Source organism: Heptranchias perlo, chromosome 13 (genome assembly GCF_035084215.1).
Source record: "Heptranchias perlo isolate sHepPer1 chromosome 13, sHepPer1.hap1, whole genome shotgun sequence".
In the NCBI taxonomy this organism is placed as follows: domain Eukaryota; kingdom Metazoa; phylum Chordata; class Chondrichthyes; order Hexanchiformes; family Hexanchidae; genus Heptranchias; species Heptranchias perlo.
In genome coordinates, this window is record NC_090337.1 from 11,791,364 (window position 1) to 11,810,937 (window position 19,574).

General features: G+C 41.1%; 2 protein-coding genes across 8 annotated transcripts in view; one reads left to right on the top strand and one right to left on the bottom strand.

Annotated features, from left to right (window-relative positions):
- Positions 1-19,574, bottom strand: part of LOC137331279 (mediator of RNA polymerase II transcription subunit 12-like protein) — a 482,895-nt gene that overhangs the window by 245,823 nt on the left and 217,498 nt on the right. The window lies entirely within an intron of this gene.
- On the top strand, positions 5,852-15,081 carry LOC137331008 (P2Y purinoceptor 14-like). Of its 2 annotated transcripts, none has more exons than XM_067994600.1 (2): positions 5,852-5,930; positions 11,334-15,081. In XM_067994600.1, the coding sequence occupies exon 2, from the start codon at positions 11,348-11,350 to the stop codon at positions 12,353-12,355; it is 1,008 nt and encodes a 335-aa protein (XP_067850701.1). In that variant the 5' UTR covers positions 5,852-5,930; positions 11,334-11,347; the 3' UTR covers positions 12,356-15,081. The 2 variants fall into 2 exon arrangements, with proteins under 2 accessions (XP_067850701.1, XP_067850700.1); XM_067994599.1 differs by having other exon boundaries at positions 5,861-5,939.

The window sequence follows — 19,574 nt, forward strand, 5'->3', positions numbered from 1 at the left end:
TTTTTTCCACAATATTTTGCTCCAATTTTGCAATTGGAAAGAGAGGCAGATTGTATACAAATTTTTTAAAAGTCAGTTTATGAGAAGTGTCGCACCTGATCATATTTTGCCATTCCAACTCGCGGCCTCCATTCTTGGGATGATGATCCTAACTCAAATGACAGCTGGAACCATGTAGTCACTTGTTACACTGCTGAGAATTCACAAGATTCAAGTCCAAGGTAAAGCAATTAAAGATGTCAATTGTAAGCCAGCTATTCCTGCTGAATAATGAGTATCTGATCTGAGAAACACAAATACTAATTTTCCCAGCTACCATTTCTTCTGGGTATTTACCAGTTTTAGGACATCAGAAACTTAAAATCTCCCTCTAAGTAATAATATTCAACCGCAGTCAGAATTGTTTGTTCATGTATAAAGTGCGAATCATCTTCACATGCCTGGCATCCATATATTGGAACAGCGAAACAGGCAGGGAAGCATTCATATTGAAACTTTTACACAAGCAGATTCTCAAAAACACCTCACAAGCACAAAACAATCTCCAAATCCAAGAGAGAGCAAGAGGTCACAAGAAAATGAGAATGTGAAACATCTCAGCACAAGCACAAAATTTTAACATTAGACAAGCAACAATACCAGAATAAGCAAGCAGGTCACGTGTAACGCATCAGCAGCTTGAAACCATTTTTTGTCACAACCCATAACCTCCCTAAAACTATCAAAGAAAAATCTGTATTGATAAAGATTATCTTCAAAATCCACTCCAATAACTGCAGGAGCCTGAGGCTTTTGTCTTTGCCTTTAAAGAAAATAAAGACAAACATATCAAAATGAGGGGCAAGAAAAGACCAGCTGGTCCATTAAGCCTGCCCCACATTATAACTGTCGACAATTTCCAAATTGCAGTACGAAAAGCAATATATCATGAAGCTCTGCAAGAATCTACATAGTGACGATGGCGTTTCCGCTCAGTCTTGTATGGCAGTGAACAAGAGAAATGGGACAATTTCTTGACCCAAATCAACGTCAGGTAAAAACTATGAGCGAATCCACAGACTTGGACAGAATGCCAAATTAAATACAGCTGTTTGCAATTCACTAATTCTGCACGCCAAAACTAACGCTAACAGTCCAATTTTCCAAGTAACAAATTTAAGCCACAAATGTGGGTACAATTTATGAAAAACTAAATTGGACAATTTCCAATTTGCTTGCATAAAATTGAACACCACATGCTCCATCGACCGGTTGAGACCAGTCCCCTGCAGGTGGGAACCATATATTGTCACAGATGTAACTATTACCGGTGTTTTTTGCGGGATAACCTCTTGCAGAAGCTCCCCCGCACAACATTGTCACCATGGGAGATCTCCACAGTGCTGAAGCGTTAAAAGGGTGATCGAGAGGCAAAGGGAAACCTGGGGAAAAAGCACAGCTGCAGAGGCAAAACATAACAGTACGAAATTCCATCAGTACTTCAACATTAAAAGTTCGGTCAGAGAAAAGGTGAGAACCACGAAAGACAAAAAACAGGTTTGAAACAGAGGATGACCACAAGATAATGAATATTCTGAATAATTACTTTCTCAGTTATTCACAAGAGACAACAGTAGCAATATGCCCTCAGAGATAAACAAAATGACGCCCGAATTTCATCAATCTTTTGCACTGGTTCTCCAAAATCTCCAGTGGAATCCTCTGCCACTCATTAACATAGCTCCACCCTCCAAGCAAAAGTGCAGATCGTGCAAATTTCCTCAATTTATAACAGTTCTGAATGGGCTGTAAATCTACGCCTAAAATTTTAGCCGCAAAACAACATGTCATATTTCTGGTGTTTTATGACGTTACTTTCAGCAATTTTTTCAAATTTCTCCTCACGGAGACCGAAATGTATTTTCTCTATCTTTGGATGCACCATCATGGCATCAGAATTGTTTGCATTAAAAATCTTATGAAACATTCGGTGCCTAATGTGCATAAATGATGATTTGCTTGATTCAAACTTTAATTTTCATCAGGTACTTGAAGAAGGAATATGTAGTAAGTTTCAGGTGACTCTTTACGCTGATTTCCACTTGTTTTACACCAGTTTTTACATTCCAGTTCATAATAATCAAAATCTCAGGAAATTTCGGCACAATTCACCGACAAGATGATTGGCGGAAATTTCAGTGTAACTTGCCAGTTACGCTGTTTCAGGAAATTCCGGGCCAAAGTGAGAATTAGCCTATCAATAGTAATCTAGTAAACAGCAGTCATCGTGGATTCAGAAGGGGAAGTTCTTCTCTAACCAACCTGCTTAACTTGTTTGACAATTGTAAACAATTTTACAACACCAAGTTATAGTCCAGCAATTTTATTTTAAATTCACAAGCTTTCGGAGGCTTCCTCCTTCCTCAGGTAAATGTGAAATTTACCTGAGGAAGGAGGAAGCCTCCTTCCTCAGGTAAATTTCACATTTACCTGAGGTTACTGGGGTTGACAATTGTAAACAATTTTACAACACCAAGTTATAGTCCAGCAATTTTATTTTACCTGAGGAAGGAGGCTTCCTCCTTCCTCAGGTAAAATAAAATTGCTGGACTATAACTTGGTGTTGTAAAATTGTTTACAATTGTCAACCCCAGTCCATCACCGGCATCTCCACATCATAACTTGTTTGAGGAAGCAACAACCCAAACTTTCTCATGTGCTAGCCCTAGATTTGTCTTGTGCATCTTTTTTAAAAAATCTCATTTTAATTGTTCTTTCTCAACTCATTCAAGTAATTCCAGTTTTTCTTCGTGGGCATATGTCTAGTCTTAATACAAATCATCTCTTGTTTGAACATTTCCCATTATTTATCCACTGGCTTATCTGCCAATTTTTCTTCCCAATACCTTTTTGAAGTGAAGAGGATCCTAACTTTACATTACATAGTGCGCCTATCCAATCAATGCCATACATAGAGTAAATGTGATCCCTCTGAAACACTAAGCAGAAACCAACTACTTACGATGAATATGGCAATCATAAGAACATAAGAAATAGGCCATATGACCCCTCGAGCCTGCTCCGCAATTCAATAAGATCATGGCTGATCTTTGACCTCAACTCCACTTTCCCTCTCAATCCTCATATCTCTTGATTGCTTTAGAGTCCAAAAATCTATTGATCTCAGCCTTGAATATACTCAACGACTGAGCATCCACAGGCCCCTGGAGTGGAGAATTCCAAAGATTCACAACCCTCTGAGGGAAGAAATTCCTCCTTATCTCAGTCCTAAATCACCGACCCCTTATCCTGAGTCTATGCACCCTAGTTCGAGATTCTCCAGCTCTAGAATCTGTGTTTTAATAAACACTGGGTTAGGAATTTACTTCGAAACATAAACGTGCAGAAATAGGAACAAAAAAAAAGATAAAACCACAGACTAGTCTGGTGGGTTAACACATTTCCCCTACATTTTTGATCTTAGAAGGTCCCCAACATCTGCACTTTCACTTCTTCGATCTGGGTTCAACTCAATCCGAGATTGATGGTATCAAAATTTCCCATTCTCTTTAAGCTGTCAGGATCCCATGTGACATGTTTGTAAGAGCCTCAGTCCAAAGTTCGTGAGAAAATTTATCTGCACCGTGAGCTGGTCATCAATAGTAGATTGTAATTACTATTTCTTGTCTTTCCACTATGATATCTATCTATCTATCCTTTTGACAGCTTTCATATTGTCCCTTACCAATAAGGCTACTTCCTACACCAAGCTTCATGGGTCCATCTTTCAGAAACAATCTACATTGTCTAAATCAATGAATCAAATCATTTTTCCTTGTTTCAATTACTTTTTTTTTTAACACACACACACAAGATGAGGGCAAGACTCCCTTTTTTAAAGTATGTCTTTTCCCCTTCATCATTCTTGAGTGTTCCCATCGCTAGACAGGCGGGCTGCTACTGGGCCTCAGTCTGTCAATGAAACTTGCCACTAAGAGTAAGTTCACAAAAAGGAATTTTGAGGTAACTCTTCCTTAGATTTTATCCCTTGGAAGATCCTCAAACTTTAATTAGTAGCACCCACCACAGCAGGGCTGAGATCGTTAACTCTTTAATGGCTCCTCATAAGTACAAACCTAAACTCTATGGGGCTCATTTTCACCTTCAGAAAACCAGTGAAGCAGATCACCAGCCTATTATAGAACCCACTGGATTTTCCAATCCAATGGAAACGAAAATCTGGCAGATTCTATAATGGGCGAGCGATCCACTCAACAGTTCACAGCCCAAGCGGTGAAGGTGAAAATTACCCCTTATGTCGCCATGGCTCAGTTCATTGGTGCTCCAAGGTGTCAGCCATAGCTCAGTGGGAGCACTCTCTCCTCTGAGTAAGACCCACTCCACAGAACCGGGAACTAAGTAGTTCTGTATCAAACTACGACTCCTTCGAATTTTTATTCAATCCTTGTAGTAAATAACCTCTGCTTAACTCCTCTCCTCCCCAATCTATCCCCACCCTATAAATCAGCCAGAATAATCAGGAACTCACAACGTAAGAATGGGGCAGGTAAATTCACATTCTATCAGAGTATTAGTGCACCATAGACCTGCCTGTTGGACTCCTGGAGGATTGAAAATGTTAACATTGAGGACTATGACACATTTACAAAAAATCCATTCAACCAGAAGATACTGTTCAATTGTTCTTCAAAAAAAAAACTCCTCAAACCCTTTCTTAGATGAAAAAGAATTACAGAATGCAGATGTTGCAAAAATTCTATCATAGACATATCATTGAAGTTCCATTGGAAGTTTCACACTTCCACAGCCCACTGTCTTACTCAGGCTCCATCCTTGATGCCTGCTCTTTTATCTTAATCCAAAGAAAACATTGATGTGGAGATGCCGGTGATGGACTGGGGTTGACAATTGTAAACAATTTTACAACACCAAGTTATAGTCCAACAATTTTATTTGAAATTCACAAGCTTTCGGAGGCTTCCTCCTTCCTCAGGTGAATGTTGTGGAAAAAACATTACTCAACATCCCTAGTGATGAACATCCCTAGTTTTCTCAATTTATATATAAAAATAATTCAAAACGAGGACTTACGAGGATCACCTTCAGATCTTTGCAGTAAACCTTTCCAGATGATGATCCTTTTGATAATTCTGTCAGCACACGACTCTAACTCCAGGTTGATCCAAAGCTGGTGGAGTTGAAGATTAAATAAAAGGAAGCAAGTTAGCTGCACAGTCTGATGCCATTTGCTGGTGTGTGGAGTAACTAATGGTGCAAAGATTGGATTTATAAAGCCTGTAGATTGTAAAAGGAAGGAAAGAATGATGGAGACAAGGAATTCCACAGATCTGAGGTCCCGTGAAGGGATGTTTGAGTAATGTCTTTTCCACAACATTCACCTGAGGAAGGAGGAAGCCTCCAAAAGCTTGTGAATTTCAAATAAAATTGTTGGACTACAACTTGGTGTTATAAAATTGTTTACAAAAGAAAACATTGGCAAAGGGCCCAAGAGATACACATTATTGGGGGACACGAAACATCATTGCCACAGCTCCAGTTTGGCTAAAAAACCAATGCAGTAGACTTTCAACTTGCTGACTGGGTGTTGCGAATTGGTTGCCTGTTGAAGTGCCCTATCTAAAGATTTAAAATAATAAAGGAAGTAGTAACTTCCTGAAAAGTGCTTCAGCTGAGTAACAGCAACACAAAGTAATACACAAGTTTGATGGACAGTTGTCCCTTATCATCTGCTTACACATTTTCAGTTACTCCACACACCAGCAAATGGCATCAGACTGTGCAGCTAACTTGCTTCCTTTTATTTAATCTTCAACTCCACCAGCTTTGGATCAACCTGGAGTTAGAGTTGTGTGCTGACAGAATTATCAAAAGGATCATCATCTGGAAAGGTTTGCTGCAAAGATCTGAAGGTGATCCTCGTAAGTCCTCGTTTTGAATTATTTTTATACATAAATTGAGAAAACTACGGATGTTCATTGGTATCACTGCAAAATTACAGGACCAAGGTTAGGAGAGAAGGAGAAAGAAAGTAGAAGAGAAAATAAAAACACAACATGCTGAAAATACAGAGCAGATCAGTCAACAATTTTAAAGAGAAAGGCAGGTTAATATTTAGGGTAGAACCCTTCGTCACAACTTCTAACACAATCATTAGGATGGTGCAAAGATTGGATTTATAAAGCCTGTAGATTGTAAAAGGAAGGAAAGAATGATGGAGACAAGGAGTTCCACAGATCTGAGGTCCTGTGAAGGGATGTGTTTGAGTAATGTCTTTGTGGGGTTTGAAAAACTAGCATCAACGCTTTATGTGACATATATTAGGATGCAATTATATATAATAAAAATAAAAAGGAAAGGTCTGACAATTGAATTATTGGTTCAGTCAAGGAATAGAGAAAGCAAAAGAAACACCGGTCCAGGTAAGAGTCAGACCGAAACAGGGAGAAAACCCCAATGTGAAGAAACAAAGACGGGTCTGTGGGTTTTCTAGATTTACTTCCATTTTGTTGCTTAAAATGTGGGTTAGGCACACTCATTTTGGTCTCAAAAGGGGATTTTGAGAACCTGTTTGTATCTTTGCAAATACCGTATTAACGTGGCTCTTGGGCGCTCCTGGTTATGGCAGTGAACAGCTGAGCCACAAAACACCAGCAGAGTAAAGGTTCAAGTTCTCAGCTGACACAAGCCACAGATGTTGTAACTTGCTTTGACATCCCTCGACTGGGAGGAGGGGGAAACTGGCCAAGGTTCCCACCTGAGAATTGGGCAAGGTATCCTGCAAGGAATGAACAGGATAAAAGGGGAGAAAACTGATAGAAAAACCAGCAGCAACACAATGGTGCAGTATGTTGGAACACAAGTGCAAGCACGGAAGAAGATTGATCCCCATTCCTCAGGGTGCCTGCACTGAATTACCAGGTACAGGCAGACAGCCATCTTCAAAGAGGATGGAAGCACTGATGCAGTATGACTGCACATTTGGCCATTCTCACACTCACTTCAGTGGGTTTTAAAGGGCAACGCTTTGGAATTCTGTGCGTATTTTCTGGCACAAGATCCTCACATGAAGTTTTTAAAAAGTGATTACATAAAAAAACAGACTTCACAATGACCATGGCAAATTAGGGTTTGCTCGTTACATGAATGATGAGAAGACAGTGCCCTCTGTAGGATTATAGAACAGCAGCACAGAAGCCGAACCAACATTCCCTCTTCTAACTAATGCAAGATGCTAAATAGGTGAGTGGATTACAAAGCTGTGGTCCAACTGAGGGAATCAAAATGATATAAAACTGAAAAAACCCAAGGTGGCAATTTGTTATGTGAACCCAAAGATTTAATTACTGCCTCCAATATGATTTATAATGTGGAGATATTATTAAAAGCCTTTCCCGCTGTCTCTAGCATTGAGTGACAATGTGTAATTATATCAGACCCCACAGAATAACAAAGTTCTTCTCGGCCAAAGACTTGTATTTATATAACACATCGGAAACTTCACAAAGAGCTTCAGATACAATGGCTTCATTGGAAGAGCATTGTCTGTTACATCAGCAAACATTTTGTACACAGCAAGATCCTATGATAATGATGCAACTGGCCAGTCAAATAGACCCCACATTTAAATAGCATTACATAGCAGCAATAATGGAGTTGATCAATAAATTTCTCCCTTTCCCAGCAAGCATTGCTATCAATTGTTGTTCCAATAATTGAAGTCACTAAAAATTTGACGTATCTACACACTATACTTCAACAAAGGTCACAACAATGTGTAAATAGTCTGGCTGTAATTTTTTTTTATTCATTCGTGGGATGTGGACGACGCTGGCAAGGCAGCATTTATTGCCCATCCCTAATTGCCCTTGAGAAGGTGGTGATGAGCCGCTTTCTTGAACCGCTGCAGTCCGTGTGGTGAAGGTTCTCCCACAGTGCTGTTAGGTAGGGAGTTCCAGGATTTTGACCCAGCAACGATGAAGGTACGGCGATATATTTCCAAGTCGGGATGGTGTGTGACTTGGAGGGGAACATGCAGGTGGTGTTGTTCCCATGTGCCTGCTGCTCTTGTCCTTCCAGGTGGTGGAGCTCACAGGTTTGGGAGGTGCTGTCGAAGAAGCCTTGGCGAGTTGCTGCAGTGCATCCTGTGGATGGTACACACTGCAGCCACAGTGCACCGGTGGTGAAGGGAGTGAATGTTTAGGGTGGTGGATGACGTGCCAATCAGGGTGCTTTGTCCTGGATGGTGTCGGGCTTCTTGAATGTTGTTGGAGCTGCCCCATCCAGGCAAGTGGAGAGTAATTCACCACACTCCTGACTTGTGCCTTGTCGATGGTGGAAAGGCTTTGAGGAGTCAGCAGGTGAGTCACTTGCCGCAGAATACCCAGCTTCTGACCTGCTCTTGTAGCCACAGTATTTATGTGGCTGGTCCAGTTAAGATTCTGGTCAATGGTGTCTAATTTCCAGCCTGCTGTTTTATAAGACATGCAGAAACATTTGATGGGCTATATTTTGCAATTTCCTTATTTTTGACACATTCTAATTGCCTCGCACATTTGTCGACTGCGTGGAAATATAAGGAGTCATTCCCTAAAACGTCCATCACTGAAACAAACATATCACTTTTATGGATCTAATGAACAGCTGTCAACAGGACAAAATGTTGTAGAACATTACAACAGTGACGAAACTTAAAAAAAAAAGTACTTCATTGGTTGTAAAGCGCGGAGGTCTTGAAAGGTGCTATATATTGAATTTTTTGAGGCGGTAACAGGGAGGGTTGATGAGGGTAGCGCGTTTGATGTGGTCTATACGGATTTTAGCGAGGCTTTTGACAAGGTCCCACATGACAGACTGGTCAGAAAGGTAAAAGCCCATGGGGTCCAAGGGAAAGTGGCAAGTTGGATATGAAATTGGCTCAGTGGCAGGAAACAAAAGGTAATGGTCGACGGGTGTTTTTGTGACCAGAATGTTGTTTCCAGTGGGGTTCTGCAGGGCTCAGTACTTGGCCCCTTGCTTTTTGTGGTATATATTTATGATTTAGACCTAAATGTAAAGGGCATGATTAAGAAGTTTGCAGATGATACAAAAATTGGCCATGTGGTTGACAGTGAGAAGGAAAGCTGTAGACTGCAGGAAGATATCAATGGACTGGTCAGGAGTGGCAAATGAAATTCATTCAGGAGAAGTGTGATGCATTTGGGGAGGGCAAAAAAGGCAAGGGAATACACAATAAGTGGGAGGATATTGAGGTGTAGAGCAACAGTGGGACCTTGCAGTGCATGTCCACAGATCCCTGAAGGTAGCAGGACAGGTAGATAAGGTGGTTAAAAAGGCGTACGGGATACTTTCCTTTATTAGCCGAGGCATAGAATATAAGAGCAGGGAGGTTATGCGAGAACTATATAAAACATTAGTTAGGCCACAGCTTGAGTACTGCTTACACTTCTGGTCACCACTTTACACAGGAACATCGGAACAGGAGTAGGCCATTCAGCTCCTCGTGCCTGCTCCGCCATTTGATAAGATCATGGCTGATCTGTGATCTAACTCCACATACCTGCCTTTGGCCCATATCCCTTAATACCTTTGGTTGCCAAAAAGTTATCTATCTCAGATTTAAATTTAGCAATTGAGCTAGTATCAATTGCCGTTTGCGGAAGAGAGTTCCAAACTTCTACAACCCTTTGTGTGTAGAAATGTTTTCTAATCTCGCTCCTGAAAGGTCTGGCTCTAATTTTTAGACTGTGCCCCCTGCTCCTACAATCCCCAACCAGCAGAAATAGTTTTTCTCTATCCACCCTATCTGTTCCCCTTAATATCTTATAAACTTCAATCAGATCACCCCTTGACTTTCGAAACTCCAGAGGATACAACCCCAATTTGTGTAATCTCTCCTCGTAACTTAACCCTTGATGTCCGGGTATCATTCTAGTAAACCTACGCTGCACTCCCTCCAACGCCAATATGTCCTTCCAAGAGTGCAGTGCCCAGAACTGCTCACAGTACTCCAGGTGCAGTCTAACCAGGGTTTTGTATAGCTGCAGCATAACTTCTGCCCCCTTGCACTCTAGTCCTCAAGATATAAAGGCCAGCATTCCATTAGCCTTACTGATTATTTTCTGCACCTGTTCATGACACTTCAATGATCTATGTACCTGAACCCCTTGGTCCCTTTGGACATCCACTGTATTTAACTTTTTACCATTTAGAAAGTACCCTGTTCTATGCTTTTTTGATCCAAAGTGGGTAACAGGAAAGATGTAATTGTACTGGAGATGGTACAGAGGAGATTTATGAGGATGTTGCCAGGAATGGAGAATATTAGCTATGAGGGAAGAGTGGATAGGCTGGGGTTGTTTTCATTGGAACAGAGGAGGCTGAGAGGTGATTTAATTGAGGTGTATAAGATTATGATGGGCCTACATAGAGTGGATAGGAAGGACTTATTTCCCTTCACAGTGACCAGAGGGAATAGATTTAAAGTAATTGGGAGAAGGATTAGAGGGGAGCTGAGGAGAAATTCTTTCAGTGGTGGTGGTCTCGAACTCACTGCCTGAAAGGGTGGTATAGGCAGAAGCCCTCAAATCATTTAAAAAGTACTTGTATGTGCACTTGAAATGCCATAATCTATAGAGCTATGGACCAATTGCTGGATAGCTCTTTTTTGATTCTATAGAAATGCAAGACTTTGTCATTTTCTCCCCCAAGCCCAACTAAACCAAACACACATCCGACCAAAGTTCAGTTCCAGCCCATCTTCCACAAACTGTTACATTTACCAATATCTGCTGTACCACGTGGTAAGGGCCCAGACACCACACTTTGAGCAGTCACCACAAATTAATCGGCAGTTAATTAATAGAACATTTCTGATTCTAAGTTTTAGGAATATAATTTATGGAGAAAGTTAGGGATATTCAAGTTGTAAATGGTGATTCTCAATATTTAAACTGATCTCAGCAAAATGTTTTGCACTGAATTATTCACACAATATGGCATGCAATTTTAATATTTAACAATTAGGAGCAAACAGAAGTCAAAATTATTTCATACGCTATGAACAGACACACCTAGAGTAATTTAATTAATGTGTTTCTGGATAGAGAGAGGAGTGAAAGCTGAGAAGAGAAAGTTGGTTGAGATGAACTAAAATCCGACAGGCTTGTTGGGCCAAAGGGGATTTCTAGTTCATAAATTTCCTCTGTGCATAAATACCATAGATCGTAAAATCCCAACAATAGCAATTTACATCTAAAAATTATTTTACAATGATTGATCTCAACAATTTCTAAATTTTCTTTCCCTCTTCTCAGAGAAAAACACAGAAATGAATACGAGCACAGATTCTCCCAACACCACCAACTGCAGAGACTTGCGCAACCCCACAGTGACAAAGGCGGTCTTTCCACTCTTGTACTTCTCTGTTTTCATTGGAGGATTACTGCTGAACACACTGGCCGCCTGGATCTTCTGTCATATTTCAAAACAATCCAGCTTTGTGGTTTACCTCAAAAACATCGTGACCGCTGATCTGATGATGGTCCTTACACTTCCTTTTAAAATACTCTCCGATTCAGGCCTTGGGCCCTGGCAGTTGCAAGCATTTGTGTGTCGCTACTCTGCTGTGATCTTCTTTATCAGCATGTACCTGAGCATAATATTCCTCGGCCTGATCAGTTTTGACAGGTATCTGAAAATTGTACGGCCCAGTAAAAGACTCACTGTGCAAAAGGTCACATTTGCCAAGGTCATATGTGCGAGTTGCTGGGTCCTCATGACGGGCTTTGCGCTACCAAACATCATTTTGACAAACAAGATCCCTGAAGAGAAAACTGCGGCAGATTGTCTGGAGTTGAAAAGCAACTTGGGTGTAACTTGGCACCATTTTATAGTTTTAAAATGCAAAGTTATTTTCTGGATCACTTTTGTGTTGCTCATTGTGTGTTATTCGGCCATCTTAAAAAAAATATATTGGTCCGACCAAAAATTCCAAAAGGATTCCAGCAATGTGAAAAAGAAAGCTAATCGTAACATATTCAGTATCATAGCCGTCTTCATCATCTGCTTTGCGCCCTTTCATTTCGTCAGACTCCAGTACGATAACAGCCGATTAGATAAGGGAAACTGTACAACATACAACAGACTGCATTATGCAAAGGAGGCCACACAGCTACTGTGCGCATGTAACATTTGGCTTGATCCAGTCCTCTACCTCCTGCTGTGCAAATCATTCACTAAGCTGCTATTTGAAAAGATGCGAGTGCAACGATACCTTGGTAGAGAAACGTCTGAGGACAGACACAAGAAATCACTGTCAAATGATTCGTGCACATAATAATCCAGCTCTAACAAACCAATGGTCTCCAAGTTGCTGTTAGTTCTTTCAGCCAAGTCATTAGCTTCTACTACAAATGCTATGTCAACCACTTGACTGCTTCATACCCATAGCGGAGAGTCAGCAGGAGCTGCTCCATCAAAAACCTACCCAACTACTAGCCACCTACTGGACTGAAGTAATTGGTTTTATATCCATACTTAAGAAAAGACATACTTGCTCTCGAGGCAGTACAAAGAAGGTTCACTCGGTTAATCCCGGGGATGAGGGGGTGGACATATGAGGAGAGGTTGAGTAGATTGGGACTCTACTCATTGGAGTTCAGAAGAATGAGAGGCGATCTTATTGAAACATATAAGATTGTGAAGGGGCTTGATCGGGTGGATGCGGTAAGGATGTTCCCAAGGATGGGTGAAACTAGAACTAGGGGGCATAATCTTAGAATAAGGGGCTGCTCTTTCAAAACTGAGATGAGGAGAAACTTCTTCACTCAGAGGGTGGTGGATCTGTGGAATTTGCTGCCCCAGGAAGCTGTGGAAGCTACATCATTAAATAAATTTAAAACAGAAATAGACAGTTTCCTAGAAGTAAAGGGAATTAGGGGTTATGGGGAGCGGGCAGGAAATTGGACATGAATTTAAATTTGAGGTTAGGGTCAGATCAGCCATGATCTTATTGAATGGCGGAGCAGGCTCGAGGGGCCGATTGGCCTACTCCTGCTCCTATTTCTTATGTTCTTATAATATGAAACAGTGCTGCATACCTCTCAGGCATTTTCTAACTATAAGCCCAAGGAGACCAATTTGCTTTTCTTAAAATATTTCATAGTTGATTTTTTTTTCATTAAGTACTTCTATATACTTGAACAAACATCATGGGCCAAATCTTGCTGCGGCGGAGCATCTCACGGCATGCGCCATTAGTTAGACTTTTTCCTGCACCCTTCAAGCTCAAATATAGTTTGCGCCATAACGAGTGCAACAGGGCATCTGGGACCAACAGTGTATCGCCTTAACCAATGAGATTTAAGAGTTGAGAAAGAGACAGAGGAGCGACGGAGAAGGAGGGTAAATTAGAGTCAAATCAGGTACAGAAAGAGAAATAAAGAGAGGGAAAGAAAGATTGGATTGATAGAGAGAGAGAGAGAGAGAAAAGCGACAGAAAGGTAAAGTACGAATAAAATTTTAAATTTTTTTTACATCTCGAACAACAATTTACTAAATGCAGGAATGAGACTCAACAGTTTAAATTGTTCCCTTTCTGGGCCGGAGAGATCGATTGGCACTGCATTATCACATCATTAAATGGGTGCTAACGCTGTTCATTATGAGCCCTAACTTTCTGCGGCGAGTTGGACGGGCAAATAGTGAGCAAGTTCTTAAAAATAACGGGAAGGTTGAGAGCGACAGGCCTGTTTGTGCGAAGCAATGGGCAGAGCAGAGTAAATCGAACAGCAATTTGCAACTCACGCCGTACCTCTTCTTCCCCTGAACTTGCTGGCCGATTTGTGCATTAATAACTGTGCACGTCATGAACTCACCGTTATCTATCCAGGAAGATTGGGCCCATGTGTTTTGCCATTGCTTTTTTTTCCTGAGCCGAAACACAGATGAGAACGCAAGTAATCTGGTCACGATCTGCTGTGAAAAACTTACCCCCCAAATGGGCCACAGGAGTTCCCCATGGCTGCCTGGTGGCATTATCTGCACTTTCTTCCTTTGTAGATTTTCGATATTGTAAAGCCAAGTGCTGTGGTAAGCCTACAACTCATTTATTGAGATCTAAACTAAAGCAATAAATCACACAGTAGGTTAATGCTTCTAGTGAAGACCCTTCAGCAGTGACAAGCATTCACCTATATTTAAATCCTGAGATGCTGATGAAACAGCTGTGTATTTCCCACATTTTCTGTTCTGAGCTTAATCGTTGACGTTATAACATTATCAATTTTCTTTTCTCGTTTGATGCGGCACTTTCTCACTCTGCAGGCCACTCCTCGCTATCCTTCCTCTTCCAGCAAAGGAGAGTTAAGGGGATCTGGGTCTGGACGGAAAATTGATCAGGCGCCCCTATCAGCATGCAATCCTCCCCGTCCAACTTTCCTTAATGTGTTGCACTCAGGGGATTCCAGGCTCACGAACAGGGAAATCTACCCCATACAGGCGAGTAAAATGGGCAGATGGGGAACAGGCATTTTAACGGACAGAAATGTGAAACTGTGCACATGAGAAAAGCATGTTTACAGGCTTTCTGTTAAAGATTGTTCACAGCATCAACAAAACGGTGTCCATTTAATTGTCAACCTTCAGCTAAAGATTGTTTAAATCTGGTCATAATAGTGCATCATGAGACTCCATGTCTCCATTATTATCTAACGTTTGGCAGTGCGTCATGGCATGGGGAACCATTAGTTGCCTGTTTCTGTATTGTCATGGAACGTGCAGGAGTCAACAGATTGATTGATGTACAGGCCAAAAAGGGAGGCACGCAAGGTCCTGTATGAACTAATGGGTGGTTGCAACATTATAGATATCTCAAGACTTAAAGCGTACTCGTTGGAATATTCTCGGAGTGACTGGCCAGCTCAATATCTCATCGCAGGGTCGAGTTTGATCACCTTGGGGACCCTGTCGGGGTAACCTTTTGCCAGGTTGTATTGTATTTTAACATCTTTACGACTTATCTTGTATTGTAGCTCTTAATAAAACTTTGTGCTGGGAACAAAACACCTCTTCGCCTTTTTGATTAAAGACCGAACCATAAACAGAACTTTGTACATTTTAGGAAAAACAAGGTGAAAGGAAGTACACCCTTGATGGTAAGGCCTTTAACAGGTCGGAGGAAGAGAGATCCCTAGGTGTCCAGATACACAAATCTTTAAAAGATGGGAGTGCAGGTATATAAAAATATAGTTATATTGGAGGTCAATAAAAAGGCAAATGGGATTCTAGGTTATAAATCCAGGGGCATTGAATATAAAAGCACAGAAGTGATGGTGACATTGTAACAATACATTGAGTAGGCCACAATTGGAGCATTGCACAGAGTTCATGGCAGCCAATTATAGGAAATTCATTAGGGCCATGGAAAGGGTAAAGCAAAGATTCACTTATCGTTAAGAAGCATTCAAAAAGTAGGGTTTTTTCACAGAACAGAGCTTAAGGGGATATGTAATAGAATTGATTAAAATTCTCAAGTTTAGAAAGGTAAATAGTGAAAGCTTACTTCCACTGGTTGACAAATCAATAACAATGTCGCAGACACCGGACTAAGCCTAGAAGAATGAAGATGGAAGCTAGAAGGATTTATTTTCTGTGAAGAGGCCTTTTAGAACATAGAATGCATTACCACAAATGGATATTGATGTAGAGACTGTATCATTTAAAATGTTCCTTTTTTTGTTGTTCAGCCAGGTTCTCCAGGTTCCATTACTGAGTAAAGCTAACATTTAATACGCAACCAGAAAAATATTTGAAAACGCTCCTTCCAATAGACCATGTACAGTGATGGGACACACCCCAACTTAATCTCCCAAGAGAAGGTAAAACCTTGTGTTTACCTTGTGAAATTTCTCCCTGACCAGAGAGATAAATCGAGTGTAAACTCCATTATATCAATATAATACCAAAAGATACAGTGCAACAATTATCAATATAGGACCCGTCATGAGGTCAGTCTGTTCTTGAGATATCTCATATGCCACAACTCCTCATCGTGCATCCTACATACTGTTACCACATGAGGCCAGTAAAAATTAAACTGATTGATGCCATCTCTCATTGCCATCCTTAACAGCCCATCACACAGAAAAAGAGAAAAAGACTGTGGGAGAAATTGGCTTTTTGCCTTTCGATGCATTATGTTCTCAACTCAAGCTCAACCTGTTCTTGTTACACCCACGCAATGAATCAGTGCAGTCGTACTACAGCATCCCACGGGGTGGCACTGTACTCAAACGTAGAAGCTATAGTATGCAACCTGAAAACAGAACTAATCAGGCTTCCTGAAAAGCTAATATGTACTATTTGACTGCTCAACCATGTATCTTCAGTGGGCTGTAATACAGAGCATGGATGTGCAACCACACTGTGTTGCACATCTGGTTTCTGCCTAAGGATCTATACAGGGTATACTTGATCTTGGTTATGCCATCAAAGTTAGGGCTGAACAAAAGGACAGGTCCTTCCAAATTAGTGGAGGTGGGGTGCGGGGGGTGGGGGGGGGGGGGGGAGGAGGACAAAGATGAACGAATACATCATTCTGGTCCACTCTCTTCTAGAAACCAATTTATAGGCAGCATGGCAGAGGTTGACAATTTGATCACCTGCTTGCTCTGTGTCAAGAAGGGTGTTGCGGCTTTGTTGGGGGTGGGAGGGGTGCGGGGTGCAGTAAGACCCCGAAGAGAGAAAAAAAAAGCAACTTTAAGAAGGTACAGCATTAGTGGAATGCTTCCTCTTCAACATACTTGAAAGGCTGGTAGTAACAGGAGAGGATGAACTGGAGTACAGGAGAATGAGGGTGGTACAAAGAGGTTCTGGAAGATATACTAAGAATAAAATGTTAACGGAAACAAGCACTTTCACATATAATTGTCCATTTGATGTTTTCAATACCTATTTACCTTATGAAAATGATTTTAAGTCAGAACCAAGTCAATAGCGTTATCACTTATTTGGCAACGACATGGTAACAATATTCTTCATGGGAAGGACAGTATTAAGCGTTTACACCTGATGTGCTTAAACCACCTTGGAGACTGGCAGTCATGGCTGTTTCAAGAGCTATTGCAGGTCACGGCAGTGAGTTTGCTGCTGTAGGTGAAAAGGCTCACAGAGCATTTTTAAGTGCTTAGAGACCATTTAACGAATTGTAGTCAAAAACTTTATGCTTATTCTTCAAAGTTGTCTGGCGCTTTGTGCCAAAAAATGCCCGACTCGACCTGTAGTATAAATATTACATGAACATTTTTAACGCAGAAGACAGGAGCAGAAAACTGACTGTAGCCGATCATCCGCCTGTAATACAACCCGCCACATTTTTCTTTCCAATGTTCAATGGGCAGTTGATCCACTACTGCCAGTTTTCTGCCGCTGCCAAAAGTAAAAATTACCCCCTTTATTTTTTTTTTGTGAAAAAGATTAAACAGATGCGCAGATGTTACAAAAACGATATATGGCATTTATATAGCACTTTTAACATCGTAAAACGCCCCTAGGCTTCACAGGAGCGTTATCAGACAAAATTTGACACAGCCAAATAAGGAGAAATTAGGACAGGTGACCAAAATGCTTGGTCAAAGAGGTAGGTTTTAAGGAGCATCTTAAAGGAGTAGAGAGGTTTGGGGCGGGAACTCCAGAGCTTAGGGCCTAGCCAGCTGAAGGCACGGCCCCCCAATGGTGGAGTGAAGAAAATCAGGGATAGGAACATTGGAACAGGAGTAGGCCACTCAGCCCCTCGAGTCTGTTCCGCCATTCAATGAAACCATGGCTGATCTGTATCCTAACTCCATCCACCCATCCTGGCTCCATACCCCTTAATACCCTCAACTATCAAAAATCTATCGATCTCAGATTTAAAATTATTAATTGAGCTAGCATCTACTGCTTTTTGTGGGAGAGAGCTCCACACTTCTACCACCCTTTGCATGAAGATGTGATTCCTATCTTCTCTCCTGAATGGCCTGGCTCTGATTTTAAGGTATGCCCCCTTGTCCTAGACTCTACCACCAGCTGAAAAAGTTTCTATCTACCCTATCAATTCCTTTCAAAATCCTAAAAACCTCAATCAAATCACCCCTTAATCTTTTATATTCCAGGGAATACAAGCCTAGTTTATGTAATTTCTCCTCTTAATCTTACCCTTGGAGCCCTGGTAACATTCTGGTGAATCTGCGCTGCACTCCTTCCAAGGCCAATATATCCTTTCTAAGGTGTAGTGCCCAGAACTGTACAAGGTACTCCAGATGTGGTCTAACCAGGGCTTTGTATAGCTGTAGCAAAACTTACTCCCCTTTATATTCCAGCCCTCTAATTATAAAGGCTAACATTCCATTAGCCTTTTTGATTTTTTTTTGTACCTGACGACTGCATTTTAGTGATATCTACACATGGACCCCTAAATCTCTTTGGACCACCACTGTTCCTAGCTTTCACCATTTAAAAAATACACGGGTCTATCCTTTTTTGGTCCAAAATGGATGACCTCACACTTACCTGCGTTGAAATCCATCTGCCACAGTTTTGCCCACTCACGTAATCTATCAATATCTCTTTGTAATTTTATGCTCCTATCTACACTACTTACAATGCCACCAATCTTTCTATCATCGGCAAACTTGGATAAATAGCACTTCATTATGTTATCTAAGTCATTAATAAATATCATGATTAGTTGAGGCCCCAGCACAGATCCTTGTGGGATACCACTAGTTATTTCCTTCCAATTCAAGTACATACCCATTATCCCTACTCTTTGTCTGCTACCGCCTAACTAATCTCCTAACCAGATCAATAATTTACCTTCAATTCCATTTGCTTTAATTTTAGCCAACAGTCTCTTATGTGGAACCTTACTGAATGCCTCCTCCAACTCCATAAAAACTACATCCATAGACATTCCCCTGTCCACTACTTTAGTTACTGCCTCAAAATTTTTAATTAGGATTGTTAGACATGACCTGTCTTTTACAAATCCACGTTGGCTCTCTCTAATCAGCTCAAATTTCTCTAAGTGCTCAGTCACCCTGTCCTTCACTATAGATTCCGATAACTTCCCCACAACTGATGTATAAACAAACATACGAATTAAGAGCAGGAGTAGGCCATTTGGCCCCTCAAACCCGCTCTGTCATTTTATAAGATCATGGCTGATCTGACTGTGACCTCAACCCGACTTTCCCATCTACCTACTATAACCTTTGACTCCCTTGTTAATCAGGAATCTACCAAACTCAGCCTTAAAAATATTCAATGACCCTGCCTCCACCACTCTCTGGGGAAGGGAGTTCCACAGGCTCACGACCCTCAGAAAAAAATTTCTCCTCATCTCCGTCTTAAATGAGAGACGCCTTATTTTTAAACTGTGGCCCCTAGTTCTAGTCTCTCCCAGAAGAGGAAACATCCTCTCAGCATCTACCCCTTCTAGTCCCCTCAGGATCTTATATGTTTCAATAAGAGCACCTGTTATTCTTCTAAACTCCAGTATATACAGGCCCAACTTG

Bases quoted from the DNA above. Each gene is read 5' to 3' on its own strand.
- LOC137331008 (XM_067994600.1), top strand. From the start codon at position 11,348: ATGAATACGAGCACAGATTCTCCCAACACCACCAACTGCAGAGACTTG.